We start from the raw sequence: 26,654 nt of genomic DNA on the forward strand, positions 1-26,654 counted from the left end.
TCACTTGCATGGTTCATGATCTGTGCTGTCATCCATATCCACGTCAGAATCAAAGAGGGAGTGCCCTGTGTAATCGGTGTCAGGTGTTCGGGAAAAGCTGTTTTCAGGTCCTTCATCGTCAAATGTTTCTGTCCTTGAATAAAAACTGAAGTCCTGCAGTGGGTGACTTTTACTCGCTTCGCTGCTTTCTTCCGATTCATACAACGTGTTGTCTTCGTCGTAGTGCCACTCGGGCCAGAATTTCCTCCTTATTCTCTCACAGTACATAGCGAGGTTAATCAATTCTCCTGGAAAAAACACCAAGAGGGGGAGGAGAATAGGGTTACCACAGTGTGAATCTTCAAACTACTGTACAGGCAATCCTCGGCTTACAACAGTTCGTTTAGTGACTGTTCGAAGTTACCAAGGCACTGGAAAAAGTGCCTTATGACCATTTTTCACACTTATAACCATTTCAGCATCCCCATGGTCATGTGATTCACCTTCGAATGCTTGACAACTGGTTGATATTTATGATTACAGTGTCCCAGGATCAGGTGATTCCCCCTTTGGCGCTCTTCTGACAAGCAAAATCAATGAGGAAGCCAGATTCACTTAACAACCGTGTTACTAAGTTAACAGCTGTAGTGGTTCACTTAACAAATGTGGTGAAAAAAGTCGTAAAACGGGGCAAAACTCACTTAACAAATTTCTCACTTAGCAACATAAATTTTGGGCTCTATTGTGGTCGTAAGTTGAGGACTACCTGTATTTACATTCTCAAAAAGAGTAGAGATGTATAAGAGAATACGTTGGTAATATGTTTGAACCACCAGATGGCAGCATTATTTAAAAATTCCATCACACACACACACACACACACACAGAGAGAGAGAGAGAGCCTCCATTGTCCATTCTTCTCCAGAATCTCTAAGTACATGAAAGAAGGGCATAGAAATAGAGGAGAGGAGAAGAAAGGAATAACTACAGAAATTTCTCTCAGAACAGCGGGATACTTTGCATATGAACATCATTTATGCATTGCTTGTCACAGTATGAACTGTCTTATTGCTATGAACCTAAAATTACAGCTTTAAGTTTATGCATAATGTTTCAGGGGGGGAGGGGAAATGTAGCATGAGCATCTATGGTGGAGGGCCATGGGCCATGAGTACTTTCCTCCCACTCCTAATAAGCCATAAATCCAAAATGTCCCTCTTTTCATTTTTAAAAAGAGCTAGCCTGTGGAAATATAAAAGAAAACATATAATCAATCTTCTGATGATTTTGGAAGCTTTTCAACGTTTTTAACTCCCGAATGAAGAGTCCTAGCAATGATTCACACAGAGCTGATCTAAAGAAGGGTTTTAATCTTCCTGGTGGGAAAAATTGCTTCTTCCTGCAAAACAATTCAGAGAGGCAAGGCTTGGCATTGCTGTGATAACTCAGTAATGTGTCTAGCAGAGTCAAAGACAGAAGAATTTATCTTTTTAGCCTGAACCTTTAAAAAAAAAAGCCAATGATTTTTTTTCCTGAATTTCTAAACATGCACAGAGTTGCATTCCAATGCCTGTAGAGAAAATCTATCAGTGTAATTATTCTTGTTGCAAAAAGCAGGATGGTGAGTAAGGGATTATGGTAGTCCTGCAAGCTAATCCAATATAGTAAAGACCATCTTCAAGAATGGAGGGTGGGGAACGGAGTATGAGGATTCTGCACAATTCTCTAGCGTTTGTGATTTAGTCTCCTGGTACATTGGGACTTTGGAGGGGGAGGAGGGATACTATGAAGTTTACTTATTTATTTATGCATTTTCTGTTGCTTTCTAATTAATAACAAAAAGAAGAAGCAAAAGAGCACAACATAAAAATGATAGTGACAGTGATACATCCATTATTAAAAAGAAGGGGGAGGGAAAGAACACATAAAAAGTGCTCTAACAAAAAGTGAAAAAAATACAAGAAAAATCCCCACAGTGTATGTCATTATAACAATAAACAATTGCAATTCTATATACACTTCTCTAATGCAAATATTGTTCAAGGATGTACATCTTTCTAATACACTGATATGACTATCTTTTCTTTTAATATACTAGGTTATGTATAAATGAGTTCCATATTTCATTATACATGGTCGTACAAAGTCTACATCCATGTATAGAAATATGGGAGTCGTTTACACAGTGAAGTTGATCATAGCAGCAATGGGAGAGGGACGGTTGTTTTGAGCAGAACTAAACAAGGCATCAGGTTTTTTTTTCTCTCTCTCACCTCCTGAGCGTGGACTTTCCTCCTCTTTGGTGCTAAGGTGAGTTTAACTCATAAATTAATCTCTTTTCCTACCTCTAGCTGTCCTTGGATGATTTGAAGGTTTGGTCAGTGTTTGAATGGGAGATCAGCAGGAAATTCCAGAATCAAGCCTACACTGGGAAGTGATGACGAAATCCCAGGAGAAAGCCAAAGGATCGCTCTTCCATGTTGTTGTTTTGGTGTCACCACAATTAGAGCTCAGCCTGAGGAACTCTTTTCTGTGTCACTCTAGGTAGGACACAACTTTTTGTGGAGACGTCTAATTTTTACACAGAGAAAAAAACTTAAATGATAGGCAGTGAGCCATATCAAGTGCTAACAGCTGAAAGAGACTGGAAAAAGGCTTTTATTTATGTATCAGTTTTATATTTCTTTCTCTTCACAATGGCATAAAGTGACCATTTGCCTCACCTGTATTAGGTATTATTATTGTTTCCACTCCAAGACAAGTATTGTGTGTTGTGTTTGGAGCTGGATAGCTTTCTCAGATTTCAACCATTATAGTTTTTAGCTGCAACATGTCCAGATGCCAGATTTGCCAGTGAAAAAGAAGAGAGGACCTAATAGACCAATGTTCCAAGATCAGAGTTATTTATCTTGGTAGACTTGTTACTCAGCTTCCTAGATCACAGGAACCACTATAAATAATTGCAGTTCTTTAACCATATCAGGTTTCTTTTTCCACTCTTTATAAAATGTTCTTTCCAAGATAAAGTAAACGACTGTCCTCAGTAGCAGAGCTCTTACAGAAAAGTTCTGGATCTTATCAGTGGTGGGATTCAAATATGTGAACAACCGGTTCTCTGTGTGGATGCCGCTTCCAGAAGTCCATTCCAGGCCTGGGCAACAAAAAAATTAGCTACCGGTTCTGCCGAAGTGGTGCAAACTGGCTGAAGCCCACCACTGGATCTTATCCAAAAACTTCATGGAGGTCTGATGCCAGGCCAGGTGATTTCCACAGTATGGGGCAAGTTATTTATGACCTCCATGTTCTTATTCTAGAACGTGGACTTTTTATTGACAAATTATTCAAGTACTGAATTCAATTCAATTCAAATAGATTTGTGGGTATTTACGAAAAAAAGTGATGTTGAAATCCTGTTGCTAAAAATAACCAGCACTCATATAAAAAGAAAATGAACATAAAAATCACAAACATATTCAACTTTTGGGGGAACAGGGTGAAGGGTGGATGCCTGTGATGCATATTCTTCAAGAGCTGTTAATTTGCCCATACTGTATGACTCAGTTTCACTTTAGAGCACGGTTGAATCGATCGTGTCACGTGACATATCATGACGTATCGTGACGTTTTTTTCTTTTGTGGAGCCAGGGTGGGCGTGGCCTGCGTGTGATGCGTCCGACACGCCCGCTTTACAGCAATAGTAACATGCATTTAATGTGTAGCCCGTGCACCATGGTTCAGATCTACTGCAAACATTTATTGCTAGGATTATCAAAGGCACCTGTCAATTTTTAATAGGAAAAAATGGGGTATATGCTTTCAGAATAAATAAATGAATTGGACCCGAAATGAACTGCAACATCAAAACTATATCAAAAGCAGTGCTGATGCTTGTTCTCCATATTATGTCACACTTCCGTGAACAAATATTTGTCCTTGTGCAACGCTCCCGCCCATTAACCAGTGAATTCATGGCCCATGGGACAGGTTAATGAGAAACCTTGTCAGACGGGCTTCCACACATTATTTGTGAGGATCACCCTAACATTGTTTGTATAAATTAACTTTCTACAACACTGTTGCCTTTAGGTTTGTTGAATTACAAGTCCCAGGAAACTCCATTAGCATTGATCAGATAAACTGGGGCTTATGGAACTCGGATTCCAACATCAATCTGAAGAAAGTGGTCTAAATTATCTATGGCATTCTGGAAGGCTGTTAAAACAAAAACCTTGTAGAAAGCAGGAAATTCCAATGGAATTTTTTTGCAGACTAACACTATACCATCCATTATAACCACAGTTCATAACCTATACATTCTTTTATTGTATTAGTAGATATTACTCTCATCTGAGGAATTCTGGATACATATTTTCTTAACCACAAAGCACTGTGCTGGCTAAAACAATCAGATTATCTAAAATAATCTAGGTAAAATTATGGTGGAAACGTCCTTCCTCTTGAAGCAGCTTTAAACTCTGAAGAAGCCGTCAGCTATCATTGACAATAATTTAACTTATAGCATTATCAACAAAAAGTTAGTTTCTAAATGTATTCCTAGGCCTCTCTGAGGCACTATACTTTAGCAGATAAACCACTAAATTTGGTTTTTAATCTCACAACACCTTTGTATCCTTGGCTGGTAAACTTTAGTTACTCTGAGTCCAGATCTCAGTGTCACTGCAGTGCAAAGGCAACTTCCATTTTAGTAGAAATGGACCTTCTACTAAGTTTAGAAACTTAAGATAGGCTTCTGTTCCACAGACATTGTCAAAATATTTGGAACAAATGCAAATTGCCCCTTTGAATGTTATAGGCAGATTGGTGTCTCAGTGTGAAAGGCAGTAGAAAAACAGAAAATTATAGCATTTTATTTTATATTTTCATTCTGTCTTTACTGTTTTTATAAATAATTCAAGGCAGTAAACATACTAATATTTCTTCCTCCTCCAATTTTTCCACACAATAGTAACTCTGTGAGGTGTGTTGAGCTGAGAGAAAGTGACTGGCCCAAAGGCACCCAACTGTGTTTTATGCCTAAGGAGGTAGGACTAGAATTCACAGTCTCCTGGTTTCTAGCCTGGTGCCTTATACCATTAGATCAAACAAGCTGCTCACTAATAAAAACTCAAGGCATTTTGCCAAAGAACTAGTAGGTATTGAGCTTAGTAAAGTACTGGTAAATACAACTTTTAATTATCTTACTATTCTGCTTGTAGCTATTCACTTTATTCCTAAATACAAAGAAGGAAACCCTCCATTTTAACTTTTATAACAAGAACTAGGAGAAGTTGGAGCACCTGTTACTTTCTCTGAGAGCCCAAATTACTCAGTGCTACCAGAAAGTGGTGAGTATTTACTATACTAAAACCTGTAATATACAACCTGCTTTAGACACACCTCTGTTTGATATCCTTTTCTTTCCATGCTGGCCAAGTACTTGTGTGCATATATGTATATATGCATGGGTATATATACATACATACCGGTACATACATACATGTTCTGGAATGATCAAGGACATCTGGCCATAGGATGCAGAAAATCAGAATTCATCATCCAGTTGTCAGAATCAATGGAAATGTTTCCAAAAACAACAATAAGAAAATTCTTCCCTTCTGCCAATGTCTGATACATCACTCACATGTTTTCCTTCATCAATACTTTGGTCAACGTTTTCCGATGACATTTTAGGGCAGCTCTTCCTGAAGAGAGTATCAGAGTTCCTCTGTGACTCCCTAAAAATACCAGCTTTCATTTTTAAAAGAACATTCTTACGCTCCCATTATATGTTTGAAAACATGTGGCGGAGATCTGGCAGAGTTTTCAATGACCGATATAAGTTGTTAGATTTAGAAGTGGCACCTACATACTGTGGTCCTTTGTTTCTCTCATGACAAATAAAGTGAGATATGAAAAACATCAAATGCTGAAAAAATAGGGCCAGGCCTCCCACCATCCTTCATAGTGTTCATCAGATCTGATCTGCTTCCCCCAGTTCCATGATAAGATTTAACATATGAATTGCATCACCTCCCCCCACATAGTGTATTGCCCAGGACTTCCAATCAGCTGGCAAATCCTATCCAAAGGGCTCCCCTTCTGGACCTTTTTCAACAAGCAGATGCTGGACGGGAAGGATGAGTATGGAGTCCAATCTCCTTATTCACACGTTTTTTGTTAGTGCATGAACAAGGTTTAAAGCTGACTCAGAAGAGGAGCTGTCCTATGTTCTTGCTGGATTAAAGCATTCATACCTTTAATGAGGCGCTCAGGTCTAGTTCCTGGCAACGTCCACATTGCCTGAGCCAGATGACCAAACACCGTAGCATCTAAAGTGGAAAGCCTGGGTCCCATTATGTACTTTTTATCACCTAGAAAATAAATAGATGTCAAAAAACATTTAAGCGGGTTGTGATATTTTATTTCATTTGTCTTTCTTAATGTATACCCTATGTTTCAGTCTTATATATGCTTGCTAATTCCTTCAAAAGAGTAAACGTAGCAGTTCAACACATGACAGTTTATACTGATACATAAAATTATTCTGTAAAATGGAACTACCGGTAGTTGTTGTGATCTCTACTCCTTCATGGATTTTTCACTAATTAACCCTTTTTTTTAAAAAAAAAGAGTATGGAACATTCAGTATATGTTTGGCTATATCTGAAGCCTGTTGCTCTGAAGAATTTGATAGATTTGTGATGACACCGGTTTTTTTCACAGCCTAATTGGCTCTTATGTATATGTACATATATAAAAACACATATATACACACACTGTTGTATATGCATTGTTGCATTTGATAAGATTTGTGTAGAAGATGACCAGGCTGATCCCGAGGGAGGGGTCAAACGCGTCATCAGTCTTGAGTCCCTTCACGCCCATAAGAGATCTAAGTCCAGCCCACCTTGAATTACTTGACTCTTATCTACCGCCAATTTGCTTTGACAGTTAGTAGTTCAGATTCTTGTACAGAGCATGAGCTTGCAATAAATCTTTATATTCATTTTAAACTGCCTCGACTTCCTGATTTTCCTCTGCTTGACAATTTGTTTCCCAAATGCAGACGACTCTTAGTTATGGCAAAATCATAATTTTCAAACAACATTCTATTTAGCCCGTAAGTAGTAGTCTTTCCAGGTGGTTAGGCAAAATGCAAGTGATGATGCCCAATCCCAGGAACATACCATTTCCTCACAGTCCCAAATATGCAAGAGCTTATGCAGTATAAGATGCTTGGGCTATCCAATACCTCGCTATCTACTTCCTGTCCAGCAAAATTCCTTTGTGCAGTTTTTGCAGTGGAGGTGATATCACTCCAAACAGACTCGGTCCATAAATGGGAATATCCAACCCTCGGCCATTGTTGGAATGGAACTGAATTCAGCGACCTCGCTGATAGAAATGGAGAAATGTATCTTCAAGGAGCACCTCGTGTGACTCAACTCAGCCATGAAGCTTCTCCAGTAGGGCTTCAATAGGCACAGAACATTTAGGCGACTCAAAGGGCCTTTTATTTTTATTGAGAGGGGAGATAACTCATAATAACTCATTATACTTTCTGGAAAACAATCTGAATCCTGGAATTCTGATTCAGGTCTCTTTCATCAGAAAGTTACCTTGCAAAGGTATGATCCGGATTTAACAGGCAACACTGTTGAATTGGATTGGATTGGATTGGATTGGATTGGATTGGACTGAATACTTTAATTTGGCCAAGTGTGAAATTTGTCTCTAGTGCAGAAGCTCTTGGTGTACATCAAAGCAACAGAATAATGACAATCACAATAATAATAATAATAATAATAATAATAATAATAATAGTAATAATAATAGTAATAATAATAATACCAACACCATTAAGAGGGGGTAGTAAAGATAATAAGAATAAATAGTTATACTACATGGGTAAATATACATAAACATTAGACAGCACTGTGAGAATTAGGTGTTCAGCGAAGTGATGGCACAAGAGGGAAAAACTGTCCCTGTATTTTATCTTAGCATGCAATGCCCTGTAACAACATTCTGAAACAGTTTACGTCCAGGATGTGAAGGGTCTGCTGATATGTTCTCAGGACTCCTTCTGACTCACACAATATACAGATCCTCAATGGAAGGCAGGGTTGCTGCAATTAGTTTTTCTGCAGTCCTAACTATCCACTGGAGTCTTTACCTGTCCTGTTTGGTTGCTATACCAAGCCAGACAGTTATAGAAATACAAATGACGTGCAAATCTTTCCAAACACTGTACAATTAAATAAAACGAATGCTTCTTATAATGTCTCATAATACATCCCAATATGTTAAGCTGAAACTGTGCATTATAGTATTGGTGAACATATGCCATCATTGATAAGCCTGGAGCCTTCACATGCTTTCAAGAAATTAAGAGGTTTCTGGGTATGGAATTTGATAGCTTCTGACTTGGGCCAACTCTTCATTCTAAGTTAGAAGTTTCAAGTTTCAATGAAATTGTGCATTTCAACTCATTCCATTTCAATGCATTGTAGTACTGTAAGCTACAAGGAGGTGTATAAAGAATAATAGTTCCAAACTATTTGGGTAGGTGAGTAAAACTACTTCTTGTGGAGAATTAATTATTAAATAAATCATAAGTAATTATTACTATTGAAGTCTATTACCAAGCTGAAGAATAGCATGGTAAAATCTAGCCTGCACAGTTTGTGCCGCATTAACCCCAAAATGTTTGACCAAGCATGTATAACAGAAATACTGAGTTAATAGAAGCTTTAAGTTAGTACTGTTCACAGTGGAACAGGAAAACTTGAGTTGTACTATAACATAGATAGTCCTCAACATAGGCCCCTAAAGGAGCCTACTCATTATGGTCTTATGTCTTAACGGTTATAAAATGGGTCAGTCACATGCAGTGATGGGATTCAAATATGTGAACAACCGGTTCTCTGTGTGGATGCCGCTTCCAGAAGTCCATTCTGGGCCTGGGCAACAAAAAATTAGCTATCGGTTCTGCCGAAGTGGTACGAACTGGCTGAATCCCACTACTGGTCACATGTCCTATTTGATTTTACAACCTTTTTTGTGGCAGCAGTAAGTCGAGGACACTCTGTACTTCATACTAGTTTAACTGAATGGGTCATTAATCATGCAGGCCCATGTAAATTCAAAAACTTCAAGACAGTCACATGAAGTAATACTGAAGTTTAAACAAATACCAGAAATTGCAAAGGAAGAAAGATGCCTACAGAATGTAATGAAATGTACTATTCATTACCCAGAAGACTGGCCAACGAGCGCATATCTTTCTCCATCAGCTTGTATATTTCTTCCTCAGAGAAGCGGCCAATGCCATGTCCGTACATTTCCCGCTTCACAATTCCTTTGGTGATGTGGCACAGAATCGACTTCAGTAGGTCACTAAAAGGCCCACCAAGGGAAAGCATCTTCTCGGTCTCATGGAGATTGTCCACCCATTGGCAATAGGCTAAGGTCCTAAACATTGAAGACAACCACAACATTGATTTCCAGCAGTGCTATAACTGCAGTAAAGAACTATAGAATATGAGAAGACGGCAGCTTCCCCACCGTTGACCTTATTGTGCTAGATGGAAAAAAGTACTTCACAGAAGAAGCTATCGGGGAATACCGACCTATCTTTGTGCCCAGGAACAAACTTTATGGGAAAGGTAATCAAACTCTTATGGAGAATACCAGGTTAGGAAAGAATGAACTACAATGTCTTACTGTTGGATACACTTTCAAAAAGGGAAGGGGAGAACCGGGTGATTGAGTTATTTATTAAATTATTTGCTTTAATAAAATTTGCAACATTTTCTTAAAAGACTGAGGTTTGTCTGAACCTCAAATAAGAAGGATTTTCTTATTTGAAGTAGAAGTGGTTTAACTGGCTAGTGTTGCTTCCTCCAAACTAATGTCCTGTTGATTCTTTGGACTTCTCTATAACCCATAGTCAAAAAGGTGAACATCTATAGAGGTGGACTCCAAAACATCTGGAAGAGAGCAGGTTGGAGAAGTCATGGTTGTAATTCTCGTGAGAGGATTTGATATGCACACATTACAATGTTTTCCTTTGGTCACTTTTTGGAGCCATCTAGTGCAGGAGTGTCAAACTGCTGACCCGCGGGCCAGGTGCATCATAGCGAAACCAGCAATGGCAAAAAAAAAAGTCACAATAAATCGTGACACGTCATGTGACATTGCGAGTTTGACACCCCTGATCTATTGCTACTTGCCAGCTCACATGCTCTTTCGACTTTAAGGATTGATGCTCCCATTTCATGTATTCCTTTTCCCCTTTCTTCCCAATCTCTTTTTTCCTTTTGAAAAATCATATTGTTTAGATTGCTGGCTTGTAGACATCAAGTATCTTGTGTTTGTTACTGTAGGTGAGCCTTCTAGGTGATTTTTTTTTTTTTGATGGAAGAGCAGGATGAAGGTGCGTGATGTAAAACAAATATTCTAGCTATGGAAAACTGATGGAAGTACAAGCTCTATTGTAAAAGTGAGTGGATCCCTTTTTGCTCTTCCAATGTCAGCAAACTGCAAATGAATGACTAGGAAAAAGTTGTGAAGCAAAGGAACTGTCATGTAGATTGACAACAACAGATGGCACAAATATTTGAGGGTGAAAATTATGTTGCGTGGGATTATTAATTCTCCTTCACAGCAGTAACCCCACACAGCCCTCCTAAATATGGCACAGGACTATTTGGAAAGCAGAATAAACCCTAGCTTCAAAAGGAGAGGGAGAGATTACCCAGAAAACAGGCTCAGTAGTTTCCCAGCAATATGCAGGATGAAATATTTATAAAACCCAGAGTATTTTCTAAATGGGATCAGGTCAGGTCACATCCTGACAGAGCTTATCTACTACCTCTCCCATTGCTCACAACTTTTGAATCAAGTTAAATCATGTCAGATGACATTAGGGAACTTGGGCTACAAAGTGAGTCCAAGGGAATGCAGGCTATGGCTTCTCATCATATATGCTTTACGTAACCTAAGTACTGATTGTCCTCGACTTATGGCAACAATTGAGCCCAACATTTCTGTTGCTAAACAAAACATTTATTTAAGTGAGTTTTGCTCCCTTTTACGACCTTTCTTGCCATAGTTGTTAAATGACCCACTGCGGGTGTTAAGTTAATAACATGGTTGTTAAGTCAACCTGGCTTTCCCATTGACTTTGCGGGTCAGAAGGTCGCAAAAGGGGGTCACATGACCCCAAGACACTGCAGCGCTCATAAATATGAACCAGTTGCCAAGCGTCCACAGTTTGATCATATGACCATGGGGAGGGTGCCACAGTCGTAAGGGTGCAAAACAAATCGAAGTCACTTTTTTCAGTGCAATTGTAACTTTAAATGGTCACCAAACACACTGCTGTGAGTCAAGGACTGTGTGTAACATCAAATGCACCTATCGGGCATGGCCGCCAGGTGATTTTTGAGAACTCTTGAAAAGCTTGATGTTGAGAGCTCCGTAGTTGAATTAGTGATGGCAGAAACCGTTCAGGAATAGCTACAAAATGACACAAGTTCAGTTATTTCCTTATTGTTGTGTTTTTGTTTTGTTTTGTTTTGTTTTTAAAAAATGAGCAAATACCTAGGGGTGGGAGGGGGGTTCATCCAGGATGGAGCACACTGACCCATACAAATTAGGACTGCTGAGAGCTTGGAGGGAAGAGAGAAAAACACCAGGAGAAAGAGTGGATGCTTTGCTGCAGAATCTGTGGATCTACGCCTCTTTAATTATTTGTGAGGAGAAGCATCTCATTCAAATGGAAGAAAAAAAACATACATCAATAGAGGCACGTACAAAGCTGATAACAAGGGAGTGGTTTGTCCTTTGCTCCTGTGTCCTGAACTTCTACTGCTGAGCAACAAGGTTGAAGAAAGGCACCGAAGATGTAAAAGTATTTTATATTTGACCTGCGCTCATGTGTTTTCCTTAAAAGTTACCAGAAACTTACCAATTGCATTTCTAAGCAGGTATTTTGGTTCCTTCTTGTTTTCTTCCCTATACAGTATTTGACTTGTTGTTTTTTTTCCTTTTCCCTTATTCACTTTATATACATGTGGCACCAGAGCCCTCAGGATCCTAGAAAATGATTCTAAAACTGCTCCAACTGCTTTTGCCAAAAAAAAAAAAAAAGGTCATCCTTTCAAACAAACCAAGAGAAAGACAGTCCTCTGGGTTTGCCTGCAGACATATTGCAAAAGGTGGAAGCTGAATTGTGTCCTTCAACGTGCATCTGCTAGTTTCGTTAAAGACAAATGTGCACCCACTATCTTAAACCCTGGATTATATATTCTGGAAGCAAACCTCCCTTCTGCAGAGTGTTTTGCGTTTTCATCTTCTCCTTCTACCCCCATCAATTAATTGATGCATTAGCTTATTTTGGGAAACCTTCCCTTCCTTTGGTGGGAAGGAAAATTAAATCCACATAAGACAAAGTATTTTTAGGAACATGACACTCCTCTATGGTGCTTTGCTTATTTCATTATCATCAATCCTCCACATCAGGAAGAAGAAAACATTTGGCTGGCTCAATGAGACTTAATAAAAAAAAGAATAATTTGGGTGCAAATTAATTAGAGGAAATGGGGCTATATATTTTCAGTCACTTTTATTATCTTTTTCCTTAATCCTAATTATTGCATCCCTTTCTAGCCCATTAAATAAACTAAATGGATATATACTTAGGAAATGGCACAATGGTTGGAGAGTCACTGCAAAATCTAAAAGTGATAGGGATGTGTGTGTTTATGCACATTTGCATTCACTTCTCCTTTAAAATAAGGGTGAGCAATTATTTTAATTTCTTCACTTTGGTTTTATTCCTCATTTATCCCACTTTTTTTATTATGTCCCTGTCCACTTACAGCTACAAAAAGATTGCTAATTTGTGCCAGTAGGCCCAGGCATCGCCATGTGGAGTTACAAGGGTTAAATGGGAAAGATGGATGACTTCTTCTTCTAAAAGTGGCTAAAACTTTCAACGGGGTTGGAGAGTCTTACAACAGAGAACTCCCAACTGTGCATTAAGTCTAAGTGTATTCAAGTACTTTGAACTAAGTCTTCCTTAAGGCAGGGGTTCCCAATCCCTGGTCTGTGGACCGGAACTGGACCATGACATGCCAGAAACTGGGCTATGCAAACAAGTGAAGCCCCATCCATGGGATGCGAAACCACACCCCCTCCGGTCTGCAGAAAAAACTCTCTCCCATCCGTGGGATGCAAAACCACACCCCCTCCAGTCTGCAGAGAAACCTCTCTCCACAGAACCAGTCCCTGGTACCCAAAAGGTCGGGGCCACTGCCTTAAGGTCTTGCCATACAGGTAGCTAAAAGGAGAAACACATTGGCAGCAGGCCCACTGCACACACTGCATACAGTCCTGTGCTCCTTACAAAAATTATGTTGTCCATTGTAAATGTTTTCATAGAGCCATTAAATGCAGCTACATCCTTTAATTCTTTCAAGAGCACTCCTATTCCTATGTCAACTTACCAGTAGAAGTGCTCCTCCACCATTTTTGTTACTGCTCTAGAAACAGCTCTCTCATGTGGGCCAAGGTGTTTGTTTAAATTCACTCCAAGCTTCTCTTCCAAAAAATCAATAATGAACTCTGTGCCGGATACCTTTTTGCGATTGTATTCGATCCATGGCATTTTCCCTTGGGGAGAAAGCTTTCCATCAAAGTAGTTCTGTGAAGCAAAACAACAAAACAAAAATAAAGCAATCACATGGAAGCTAAATCAGGTTCAGCTCTTGCAATGAATTCAATTTCGCTCCTCCATAAAGTTGGCATGATCACCTAATGGCATCTCAAACTTGTTTGCTTATTAAATCAGGTTTTCTCTGGCACAAATGTCAAAAGAAAGTGTTCCAAATCTCTCTCTCTCTTTCTCTCTCTCCTAGAGTATTGATATTGAAGTTACAAAAACCCAAAAATTACAGAAAATACTGATTCGTTGGTGTCATCTAGTGGTCATCTGGATTTTCATAGCCCAGATATAACAGCCATACTCCCCTAAAGATTGAGGTAGGTTCTATCATGGAATATAGGGAAGCAATTTATAGCAAAGCAATCTATTTCGAATCACATCTGTGAGGTAGGATTAGTTCAATAAGTCTTAAGACAAAAGGAAAGATACAGTATTTGGGCTCTGCTGCACTCTCTTTAACATCTTGGGATGACAATCCTTAACAAAAAAGTTAAGCATTGGGAGAAATATACCAATACTGGTATGTTCATCACCTTGAGTTGTATATGAAAAGAACAGCAGGATAAATATCTTTTTAAAATGTTATAATGCAAGTGCAAAACAAGCAATCCCTTTTCATTCCCTAGGCTTTTAAAAACTGTGCTAGTTAACAGTGTATTGACATTTCTTTTTTATTTATATATTTATGTATTGATTACTTTATCTACCAATCATATTTAGGAACTGCATCCCTCACAGAGCGATTCTTAAGCGATTCTTAAGCAACCCATGTGTTTTTATCCCCAAAGGTGCTTTTTCAAGAGGCAACTGGACTTTGTTTCTCCTTGAAGACGTTTCACTTTTCATCAAAGAAACTTTTTCAATTCTGACATGTGATCTTATTTGGGGTTTTGTACTATGAAAACTTCTCTATAAATATTTTAAATAAATATACTTCTCATGCGGTTGCTATGAAGACAGAAGGAATACACCATCAAGGACTTTTTAAGAAATAAGATCTCGCAAGAGAATTGGTAAATTGTATCACTGCCACTGTTATTACTATTGCTACTACTATTACGACAAATAGTAATAATAATACACGAGTGAAGGCGAATATACGTGTCCCAGGATAATGTTGCAGGATCCAATCTGGGTCGGTCACTGGGAGCAGAGGCTTTGTTTTCCAAGCTTTTGGATTTGTGCTGGAGCCCATCCTCAGGGAACTTCTCGCTGGAGTTAGGGTACATACATACCGTGTTTCCCCAAGAGTAAGGCCTACACCAACAATAAGCCCTAGCTTGATTTTTTGGAGTGGGCCTAATATAAGCCCTATCCCAACCTAAAACTCAAACTAGGGTGGGGGTGGGGGGGTAGAGCTGCCCCACCCGCCCCGCATCCACTTAACTTACAGCCAGGCCTCTTCTTGTCAGCCCACTTCTTCTTCTGAGGCCTCTTCTGCAGCCAGGCCTGCATTTCTCAGTCACAGGGCTTTCCAGAAGGCCTGTGCAGCCAAGAATCAAGCTATGGATTCAATCCATAGCTTGGTTTTGCAAGACCTCAGCAGCCGAGCACCAAGCTATAGCTTGGTACTTGGCTGATTAGGCCTTCTGGAAAGGCCTGACTGCAAAATGCAGGCCCGAATGCAGCTGCAGAACTTCGGCCCCAGAAGAAGTGGACTGGCTGGGTGGGGCTATCGGTGCCGGAGGTGAGGTAAGACCTACCCCGAAAATAAGACCTGGTGCCTCTTTTGGAGGCATAAATAAATAAGTAAGTAAGTAAGTAAGTAAGTAAGTAAGTAAGTAAGTAAATAAATAAATAAAACCCAGTCTTAATTTTGGGGAAACACAGGTATATACTTCTCTCTAGAATTAGGGCTAGAGAGAAGTTCCCTGAAGATGGGCCCCAGAACGAATCTGAAACTCAGAAGACAAAACCTCTGGTTCCGGGTGACTGACCCAGATTGGATCCTGCAATAATAAAACAGGAACCCTGAAAAGTATACTTAACACGCAGATATTTCCATATGATATTATATGCTTAATTTTATTTCATTTATATAATTTTAAGATACAAATAATGTAATTTTCTGCCGTATGCAGCAGCTGTTGGATGAGGATGTCAAAGATAGCAAACAAAGAGTTGGGATGGAATTCCCACTCTTTTTGTCCCTCTGTAACTGTCACATGGACATTAAAAAAGGGGGGGATGGAGCTTGCATCATAATCCTCTGTCTTCAATCTTTGCTAGTTTTGATACCCTTGCACTTCAGATGCTGCTGCTCCTGATTATATCTTTAGAACCAAAAAGAACATTAAATTACATCTATTTAGGGAAGCTCAATAATTCTGATCTAAAGGTCAAGAAGCACCAGGTTACCTGGTAAGGCAAATCAGCCATCCTCAAGTAAGTCTCCATTTTCAAGCAGAAAGGAGATAAACTGGGAATGCCATTATTTGGCCTTGAGAACTGATGTAGGATGATAGCATCTTTTGAATCGACTTCTTGTTCTTTCCTAGACAAAAAAATAAGCAAGAAGGTTGACAAAGCAGAAGACATCACATATTGGAGAGGATCAAAGTACATAACACACCCAAACTACAATGCAGTTAGTTGCTCAGATAGGAACTCTATCTGTCTTGTCTTATTATTGGCATTGTTATTCATCATTTCTGAAGTTTCTAAGAGGCTCTTAGCAATAGCAAAGTAAGCCAACAAGCCAAACTGAATTTGTACTGGAAATAGCTACAAACCTTTCTAAGTTTCATTGATATACTGTATATAGTATATGATGATGTGCATTATGATTACAATAACATCACATATAATAATAATGTTCTCTAGGTATGGCTTACATTGTAGGTTCAACTTTTGATTCCATTTAGTTGGTATCATATAGCAAACATCAGGCTACAGTAATTTAAAAGCATATGAATATTAAAGTTAATTAAAAACAATACACACTTGTAATGGACAAAGCAATTTGCAACTCTAATCCTAAACTATTCCGCCTAATTTTAAATGGGGTTTTATTTCAATTTTATTTCTTTCAAATAAGCCATTCATCCTTGTGGTATTAGATGAATTCACTTTATATCTACTTTCATGATTTTAGTCAACTGATTTAGCATTGTACTATAACTAATCCAATTCTTTCAAATTAGTGGCAAATGGTTTCAAAATAACTAGGGCTGCAATTTTGCTAGGGGCAAACTTATTATTTGGACTTCACAACACAGAAATCAGCAGATTGATCTATAATTAGTATCATTAACTGTTTAGTTTTACTGTTGTACTGTAGATGATTGTACTGTAGTTATAAAATCATTATTTATTTTTACTTACTATCCATTTTATTTCTATTCTGTCCTTTGCCCCAAAAGCCCATGCCACTAGATAATAAAGACAAACTAAAACAAGCAGCCATAACTTTAAAAATAAAAGTACAAACAAAAAGCACAGTGTAATTATTATGCTGCATATCTCTCAAATTCCCGGATAAAAGAGGCAGAAATAAGTTGAACTATGGATAAATAGAGACATCACCCTGCATAAGTCATTAGAATACTGTACATTGTTTCACTTGGTGTGATACCAAGACAGATGTCTTCATGAACTAGAAGATCATTTCAACGAGAATTATAGACCTTTGTTCCCCTACTGCTAGTACGGCCTTTGATGCTATTGTTGGATTCACACACTATACAATGACATACAAAAAGTCCTTAACTTACGACAGCAGTTGGGACCAGAATTTCCATTGCTACGCAAGGCAGTTGTTAAATAAGTCAACCCAATGTTATGATCTTTTTGCCACAGTTGTTAAGCAAATCCGGCTTCTTCCAATTGACTTTGTTTCTTGGAAGCCCAGCTGAAAAAGTGGCAAATGGTGATCACATGACCCTGGGACACTGCAACTGTGGTAAAATTTCCAGTTGCTCAGTGGCTGAATTTTGATTGCATGACCATGGGAATGCTGCGGTGGTCATTAAGTGTAAAGATTGGTTGTAAGTTACTTTTTTCAGTACCATTATAACTTTGAATGGTTGCTAAACAAATAGCTGTAGGTCAAGGGCTACCTGCTTCTCTTTTGACTTAGTACAAGGATGCACAATCCATGGCCTAAGGCAGGGGTCTTCAAACTTGGCCCTTTTATGACTTGTGGACTTCAACTCCCAGAATTCCTCAGCCAGCGTGCCTGGCTGAGGAATTCTGGGAGTTGAAGTCCACAATCATAAAAGGGCCATGTTTGAAGACCCCTGGCCTAAGGGCTATTGAAATTCAATGGCCAAATTATGGCCCTGTTTATTTGTGCCCAAAGAATGCAAAATAACCATGCAAAGCCTCAGTATTGCTTTATTATCCTAGTCTTCATTTTAAATCCTTGCCCAACTAGAAAAAGGCAAAATTTATCATGACTTGACATCGTATATGAACACTTCATCATTACAATCAGTTGCATTATTTACAAAGATCCATATGCATGATTCTGCATTTCAGCCACAGCACCCTTGTCATCACATGCCTTAATTCTTGAGTCCCTTTGCCTCCCTCCACTCAGCACTTAGGGAAAATCTTCTTCCAACAGAATAGGCTAATAATACATTATCTCCATTTCAGAATTTGACGTGGATATGTTCCAGCCAAGTTCCAGGAGACTGGACCAAAATTTAGCTTCAATTCCAGAAAATAAACATTACATCAATATGAACAGACTTGAGAGCAGACATTGGCTTTTAGGCTGAAATATAAATTATAAAAAAAAAAAAGCCACAAAGAGGACAAGACTAGTGAAAGTGAAGCAAAACAATCATTGGGCTCCTTTCCTATTCACCCATCTCTCATCTTACATGTTTTGTCATTCCAACTTGTAGATTCTTCAACTTTCTCTGAGGCAGACAAAACAAAAATAGCCTGGTTCTAGATTCTCCTGTGGGACTATTCCCTTGTTGCAAGCTATTGGGAAAAATTCTCATAAGACCCATGACTCTATGGTGCAATCTTGGTGCTTTGTACAGTCCATCTCCTATAACATGTCCATCTTTCTTTCAGCTGGTCAAGTGCTTTTATTTAATGGCTCAAAGAGCCTCTGAGAGCTAGATTTTTATTTTTTATTTTTATTTTGCACTTTGAGGAGGGATGAGTAGGGGCTTGCTCAGTAAGCATGTCTGACAACCCTACAGAGGTTTAATGAATCTATCTTATGGCTTCATTTGTTAATAACAATAAAGAGAGGAGAAAATACGGCATCAAATGTCGGCTTCTGAGCCCTGCTTTGCAACAGAATATTAATTGAGGCTGAGTACACAGTCCCTCTCTGTTTAGAAACTGAGATCAAGGGAACACAACCCTCCATCAGGTTCTCCATCTGGTTGGTGGATTCTGACAAGAACCAAAGAAGGCTTTTGTGTTCTTATCTGTGCTGCTCATGCTGGATAGGCGATTCATGAGGGATCTTGCAGTATTGGTATCTAAACTGTAAGTGGCTTTATTGCTATATTTTCTACTCTCAAACACACTCTGTAGCTAATGATATTTTGAAACACTGACTGATTGTTGTTCCAAGAATATGCTTTTATGATGACTCAGGCCAACACAAATCATATTTCAGGATCAATCCATCTTACTAACTCTACAAGCTTGCGGAAAATATAGCATAAAGACATGTTTTCACTACTCTGAGTTAGCCAATTATAATTATTTATCTATTTTTATTTATTTATTGGGGCTTAAATGTCACTCCAATCCAACAATCCAATCCCCTTCTTCAGTTAGAACAATATAATAAAATAACAGAATTCCCACAGCAGAAGACTAATGTTATGAAAAACAATAAAAATCCAAACACAACCCAGGGTGTGGGATTCCCATCAATAATCCATAATAGCTGACAACTCATTTAGTATTTACCTGTACTGCTACCCTGATTTGTCTTTATTTTGCATAGATGGACAAAGCTTTTAGATGTAACAGATATCTGCTTTATCCAACTTATCAGAATAATGACTATTTTACCTGGCAGAATTAATCTGTCAGAACAGGCTCCAGGATCATCCCACTGCCATTAATCAATAGGTTTACCTGCAGATTGTGGCACCAGGTGCCACCCCATAACATTTAAGATTTGAAGCCATGGTTCTCAAATAGCAACCTTCTCTGATATAGAGCTGTCCTGAAATAATGGGATTCCCAGAATTCCCACCCAACATAACTAATGGTCACGGAACTCAGGAATTCTTTCTGCAACTGTCCCCATTTATCTATAGAACTCTAAATAGGTGAATGCTAGTCAGCAGCAATAATAAAACTACTAGGTCTTATGGAAATCTTTTAATTATATTCATAAACTGATTTTGCTTCCAACATTCAAATAGTTATACATAACCCTTTCTCTCCCCTTTCTTCCCACAAGAACGCTATGAGATACTCTGGTTGGGTTGAAAAAGAGCGATCAGCACCCAGCATCCGTAAGGAGAAGGGCGGGATATAAATTTAATAAAATAAATAAAAATAAATAAATCACCCAATGGACGGAAGGTGGACTTGAGCTTAAATCTCTCTGGTGCTAGTCTAACGCCTTAACTAGACCAAACAACCTCATATCCTGGGGCAGAGCACCCAGAGTCACATAACTAATCTATGGAGAGTCACGGAGATGACCTTTCATCAGTTACAAAAACATGTTTTAAGCCTGGGAAGCAAAGAAAACATCAGAAAGAAATTCAAAGCGACTTCTCCTTCACTTCCTGGGGTATGTCAAGGGATAAAGGGAAAACACAGTCAAGCTTTCAAGATTCTGTTATGACGGCCCACCTCCAGACATTCTTATAAAGTCTGTTCTATCTCTAAGGGCTGACCTAACCCAGGACATTCCTTATTCTCTTATGTTCTTTTTAAGTTGTTTCCAGCTTTACAACAATCACAGCAAGTTGCCTTAGATCAGGGGTCTCCAACCTTGGCAACTTTAAGACTTGTGGACTTCAATTCTAGGAGATGAAGTCCACAAATCTTAAAGTTGCCACTGTTGAGGACCCCTGCTTTAGAGATTAGTCTGAGTTCAATACAGTAAACATATCCTCCATAAGTAATTTAACTCAAGGTAGCGGTACATGTGTACCTCTTTAGAAAAGAGCCTATTAAGTGGGATTTACTCAGGATTAGGATTATGCTATTACAAGGTAATACTAGACATATCTGCTCAATCCCTGCCCCCTGAATTTATTGGGACTTACTCTCCAATATATAATCATCTATGCATTTGCTTAGGATTTAAAAATCAACCGGTAATAAATCAGATCAGTTAAAGGTAAGAAAATCACTAATTTTTCCCAACATATTTTCTTCAGATATTTAAGAATTCTGGATTTATGATCAAGCCCATCTAACAAGCTTCAGATTGTTGCTTTAAAAAAGCAACATTTAAGAGACTTCTGTAACAAAATCTAAATCCCATGAGCCATTATGGAAGACATATACTACCCAAGTAAGAAAGAAATAAAATAATCTCATTTAAAACAATTATATATAATCTTTTACGTTTGTAATTTAGTCATTGTAAAACAATTAATTAATCAAATATGTAAAAATTTATGCTTCGATGTCTCCACTAGCAATCTGTGAAAGTTTTGACATCGTATTAAAATAATTTTATAACAAGATCAAGAGAATATAAAGCAATTCACATTTAGGCATTAACCTCACTAAATTAATATCAACTTCCTTCTATCATACCGGGGAGGTAATTTAGTAGTTATGCAGTTGTTATAGTCACTAATCTTACTTTGCAATGTATCACTGTAGCGCATTCAAGACCTGATTGGCCAACTTTTAACATCAAAAACAACCACAAATATATTATTCAGAATGTACTATGTGAAGCAATCCTAATATAGATTAGATCTGGATAGACCCAGCTTTGAATCCCTGCCCAGCTATATAATCCTCTTTAATTGCTTTTAGAGCAATTATTATCTATCAGTTTACCCTACCGCACAGAGTAATTGTGAAAATAAAATTGAAGAGGGAAAAATGCAGGACAAGTACCATATAAACAAAACAAAACAAATATATCTCTAATCAGCTCCAAATAAACTGATCCTCAGATTTACCGTGATTTTAAAACTATCAATTATTTAAACATTGGAAGATCAAAAGATGGAAGAGCAAGGATTTGGTAATTCTAGGAATCCTCTTTCTTGAAGCACCCTACAAATCCGTAAGTCATATATCAGTGATGGCGAACCTTTTAAAGACCGAGTGCCCAAAAATGAGGCCCCCGCCCACCCCCGCTCCACCTGCTCCGCCCCAGCTCACCCCCGCCCTGCCCGCCCACAGGGCCTCTCACTGCTTCCATGGCCTGCCGCAGATTGCCCAGGTGGCCCAGCAGTGCCATGGAGGCCACGCCCTCCACCCTTGCCCTGCAGCATCAACCGTGTGACGGGGCACAAGGGCGGAGTCTTGTCCCCGTTGCCTGGCTGCCATGTCCTTGGCTGCGCTGCTCCGCGCGGGCCACGCTCGGGGCAGCCTCTCCTCGGGGGAGCTGCTGGTGAGCAGGGGGCCGCAGGGGGAGGCAGGGCTTGGGCGACGGCATGCATGCCCACAGAGAGGGCTCTGAGTGCCGCCTCTGGCATGTGTGCCATAGGTTCGCCACCACTGTCATATATCTATTTATTTGGTACTATGCTGCCTTGAATTTAGAGGTGCTTTCTTCTGAAGAGATATGAATTAGTGCTGCTTCCGTTAAAATGACAAAAGCAACATTGTGGCCTTGTGCCATAACTCCAACCCTTTTGTGCATGCGTGAGATGTTGTGGTGCCCAAAGGAAAGCTGTGCCATTTGGGCTACAAGTAAACAGTGCCAAGTGTTTTACATGTTATGGGCACAGAAGGGCAATTAAATCTGTCAGCTGTCTCTAGAGATGTGTTTTTGAGTACAATACAATAGTTGGTCCCGCAAGATGTATAAATAACTATCTCCAAATTCAGAAGGACATTAACTCTAGCATTTTTTAACATAATTAGATGGAAATTTGTTCTTGAAGAGAAATTAAGGGGGCAAATCATATATATTAAGACTGTGGTCTGGTAGAGAATTTGAAAATATTAAAAACATTTTGTTGCACGGCTATATTTTAGAACTTCCTTTTCTACATTTTGAAGTCATTCGGATCTATTCCATGTATAGCTGCTGTTCATTGATCTATATGACTCAATTTCACTGAATGCAGCCAAATGCGATTTTACCGTTTGTAAAAGTTGCCATTGATCATACAACTATTTCTATTTTTTTCTTCACTTTATGTTGTATTTTTAAATTTGTGTATCGCTTTTAGCAAAACACTGGGTCACAACCACAATAAAGTCTGAATTGTGACAGAAAACAGGCAGTTTCCTTTTGCTAGTTTCATCCTCCCTGCAGACTTTGACGGATAGTCTTTCAGTGCCTCTCCAAGTTTCCAAAAAGCTGTCAATTTTAACGTGATTGAAAGACGAACATATTAAAAACATAGGAAGTCACCATTAATTTTACTCAAATAAATGCAAGTTTAATTAAACAAAATTTATTTTTTGTCTGGCTGCACCTATTTGCCCTGGTCCTGCCTATTTTTGGAATCTGATTCCCAACAGGTCACTCCAAACCCAGATATGACTCTTGGTCTGAAAAAAAAGTTGTTGTTTTTTTCTATGAGGTATCATCTCCAACATTGTGATTTGTGACCAATAACTGAACTGATACTGGATATAAAGTAATTATGTGGCTGAGCTCCTGGTCTTCGCTTTTGCAATGTATTTTAAAAATTGCAATTACTCATACTGGTTGATCCAGAGTTGAGAGTGGCAAAACCCACAATAACAAACTTTTATTGGCACCCATAAAACAATCACAACATAGGAAGAAAGGTTTCAACATTGTCCAGAATTTCTTCCTTTTTTTCAAGAGGGATGCTAAACCCTTGGAGAAAGAGGCAAGTCACAATAGAGTTTAAACAGTTTCCCTGTTAAGGTTAGCAATTCTCACACAAACAAAGAGAAAACAGACTTCCCCAGTACAGTACTGACTTTTGATGATTGGGTGTGTAGTCTAGCATATTTGGTGGTCTTTAAAATGAGGAAAGTCTGATTATCCCAAAATTTGCAAAGCCATGTACAAAAACTGAAAAACTATTTCCACCACCATCCCACTTTTTTCTCCATTCTATTTATTCATTTATCAAATTCAGGTATCACCCAGCTCACTCTATTTTAAAGAAACTAGAAACAGCTATTGTTAAATATCACCACATATCTCATATTTACTGAATACATTTCAGCATAAGTATTACTTGTTTAGTGTGAAAGTCTGTATAAATCAGATTGCCATAGTTCTGTTCAACTGTTGTTGTGGCGTTTCTATTAATTCAGTGAAGATCATGGGAAGCCTTGTAGCTGGCCTGTTTCTATATGTCTAACCAATATGGCAGCTAAACAGGTTTAGGCCTGAATACTATGTTGCATGGGAGACATTAAGGAATACAATAGGCGTTGCCTCTGCTGGGGAACTAAAAAACATGTTCCTTATTGTCAGAGAAAGCTGCAAAGATGTGTCCATCCGAAGTGCTGGTTGACTGGAATATTTCATTTTGTGTACGAAGTATTCAGAACTACATCACCAAAACTGGTCCTCTAAACTAGCTCATAATTGAATGTTGACTCCTAATGTTTTATGGTGATGTGATTTCTTTTACAATTAATCTTCCATTTAAAAATATGCAGGCTACATTAGAAATCTTCCTTCTAATCAAAGTAAATGTGCATTCTCAGTTTTATGAGGGTAATAGTTCAAAAGAGATCGTGGCAGTCTGCAAATCAGTTTACCATTTAATCCCAGAATGCATTTGCCCATCACTAGAAAAACACTCTGCCTATGTTCAGAGGCCCTGCACTATGTTCAGAGGCCCTGCACATGGGGCTTAAATGCTGACATCCAAAGTAGATTTTGGACTACAGAACAGAGCCTTCTCTTAAATTAAGGCCTGTATTCTTAAAACCCAATTATCTGTATCCTATCCGGGTCGGCCAATAACCCTGCCCTCCCCTTCCCGGCCCACCTCAAAGAAACCTTGCTCTAATGAAAACACAATCCTCACGATCCTTGCCCCTGCTGCGTTATCGGCATCTCTGACTTCCTTCCAAACCCCCGGGTCTCTCGCTCACCTAATAGCCAGCAGTTCGTGGAAGAGATAGGCGGCAGCGGCGAGCAGGGCCCCCCCAGTCAAATAAAGGGTTTTCTTCCACCACGAATCAGATCCCAGCCCTGTCATGATCCCGCCGTAATCCTGCAGTGGGAAAGCAATGATTTCCCCATAAAGGGAAAAGTGATCGTCGGACCCCGCGCACCAAAGGCTCTGATTCCTGCTTAGGTCCACCACGCACGACCTGGATGAGGCGAAGCCAACCCCCCAGGGCATGCTGCGCGACGCGGGCGTTGCTAGCTCCCGTTTGCCCGCGGATGGACGCCAGGGCCGTCTGCATGAGGGAGAAACCGGGCGGCGTCAAGGCGCTGACGGCAGGGGCAAGCTGGGAGCTCGACAGTAGAGGAAGAGGAAGAGGAGGAGGAAGAGGAAGAGGAAGGGGAGAGAGCGGCGGCAGCGAAGGCTCGGCCGAGGGTCCTTGGCGAGCTCTGCAACATCAGCACCACCATCACCGGCAGCGGCGGGGCTTTTTTCCTTGCGGCTACCTCTCGTCTTTATGGCTTCGCCTGGAGGAGGGAGGGAGGTGATGTCATGGCTTTCAATCTGCCTACAAACCCGAGAGCGGGTCCAGTCCGCCCCGTGGGAAATTAAACACCAAAGCAGCTACATTAGCGGAGAGGAAGACGGAGGTCGCTCGTTAAGCGAAGGGCACGATTTTAGGGGGGGGGAGCTAGACGCCCCCCGCCGCCGCCCCGGCACCGGGAAGGGAGGCAGAGCGAGGGATGGTTGGGAGATGAGCGTATATACCGTTTCCGGGGAAGCGGAGTTCTCTTCTATTGGTTCATTTTGTTGTTGTTGTTGTTGTTTTTGATGTTGTTGTGTCCCGCATCTTTCGCGGCATCGTGGATTGTGTCACGTGGCCTCCACTTCGAGCGGCGAGCAGCATCTTCCGAGCAAAAATGAAGCCGCTTCCGTTTGGTACACCGACCTTTTGTGTTTTAGCGTCTACGTGTTTCCGCGTTTTTATACGACCCCCCCCCCCCGTATCCCTCTATTTCTCTCCCTTTTCAGTTTTGATCACTGCTTTCCTCGGTAGAGATTTGAGTTTCCACTCTGCGGGCTTTATTTGGTCGAACACGACGTCGTGGTGGATTGGGGAAATCCAAGGTCAGGGTACCTGTAAGTTAGCAAGCAGGTGGTTTTGAAAATAAATCTCTTACTGAAAGGAAATGTTGTAAGGGGGATGATGTAAGCCATTCCCGGGTTCCTTTTCTTCTGCAAACCTTATATCGGGACTCACTGCAGCCATTTCTCTCTTATGAAGGCAATTGACCTTTTTCTATAATCAAATTTCCATGTTTCCCTATTTTTTACTTAAGAAATATTCTTCTACATCAGTGTTTCTCAACCTTGACAATTTTAAGGCATGTGGACCTCAACTCCCAGAATTCCACAGCCAGCAATGCTGGCTGTGGAATTCTGGGAGTTGAAGTCCACATGCCTTAAAATTGTCAAGGTTGAGAAACACTGTTCTACATAAAAGAATTGGTTCCAGAAAGTATCCATCCCCATCCGTAATTTTTTGCAGGGTCTTTGCACATAGACAAACCTTATTACATACAACTGAATGTACACATTGACTTTTTCTTACAGAAATTAGCCAAATTTGGATGAGACAAAGAATTGAGTATCTGAACTGCAAGATTGCCAAAGACAAACCCAAGAACACTGGCTCTGCTTTTCTTGCCTCTCGTGAGTTATAGCAGGATCCCCACTTGTGACTTAAAGCAGGG

At 39.6% G+C, this 26,654-nt stretch overlaps 1 protein-coding gene across 1 annotated transcript; it reads right to left on the minus strand.

Moving 5' to 3' along the window:
• Positions 1–25,137, minus strand: FAXC (failed axon connections homolog, metaxin like GST domain containing). The gene is made up of 6 exons (XM_015825378.1): positions 24,884–25,137; positions 16,070–16,205; positions 13,494–13,690; positions 9,236–9,453; positions 6,234–6,350; positions 1–287 (listed from the first exon to the last, which is right to left on the minus strand). Exons 1-6 carry the CDS (start codon positions 25,135–25,137, stop codon positions 1–3), a joined length of 1,209 nt encoding a protein of 402 aa, XP_015680864.1.
• Positions 25,138–26,654: the final 1,517 nt, after the last annotated feature.

The sequence above is a fragment of the Protobothrops mucrosquamatus genome, unplaced genomic scaffold (genome assembly GCF_001527695.2).
Source record: "Protobothrops mucrosquamatus isolate PMUCROS unplaced genomic scaffold, P.Mucros_1.0 scaffold2606, whole genome shotgun sequence".
In the NCBI taxonomy this organism is placed as follows: Eukaryota; Metazoa; Chordata; class Lepidosauria; order Squamata; family Viperidae; genus Protobothrops; species Protobothrops mucrosquamatus.

Bases quoted from the DNA above. Each gene is read 5' to 3' on its own strand.
- FAXC (XM_015825378.1), bottom strand. From the start codon at position 25,137: ATGCCCTGGGGGGTTGGCTTCGCCTCATCCAGGTCGTGCGTGGTGGAC. The intron at 16,206-24,883 runs GTGAGCGAGAGA...TTTTTTGTCTAG, and splicing joins CACGAACTGCTGGCTATTAG to GAAAGAACAAGAAGTCGATT. The intron at 6,351-9,235 runs GTAATGAATAGT...TTTATTTTCTAG, and splicing joins CTCGTTGGCCAGTCTTCTGG to GTGATAAAAAGTACATAATG.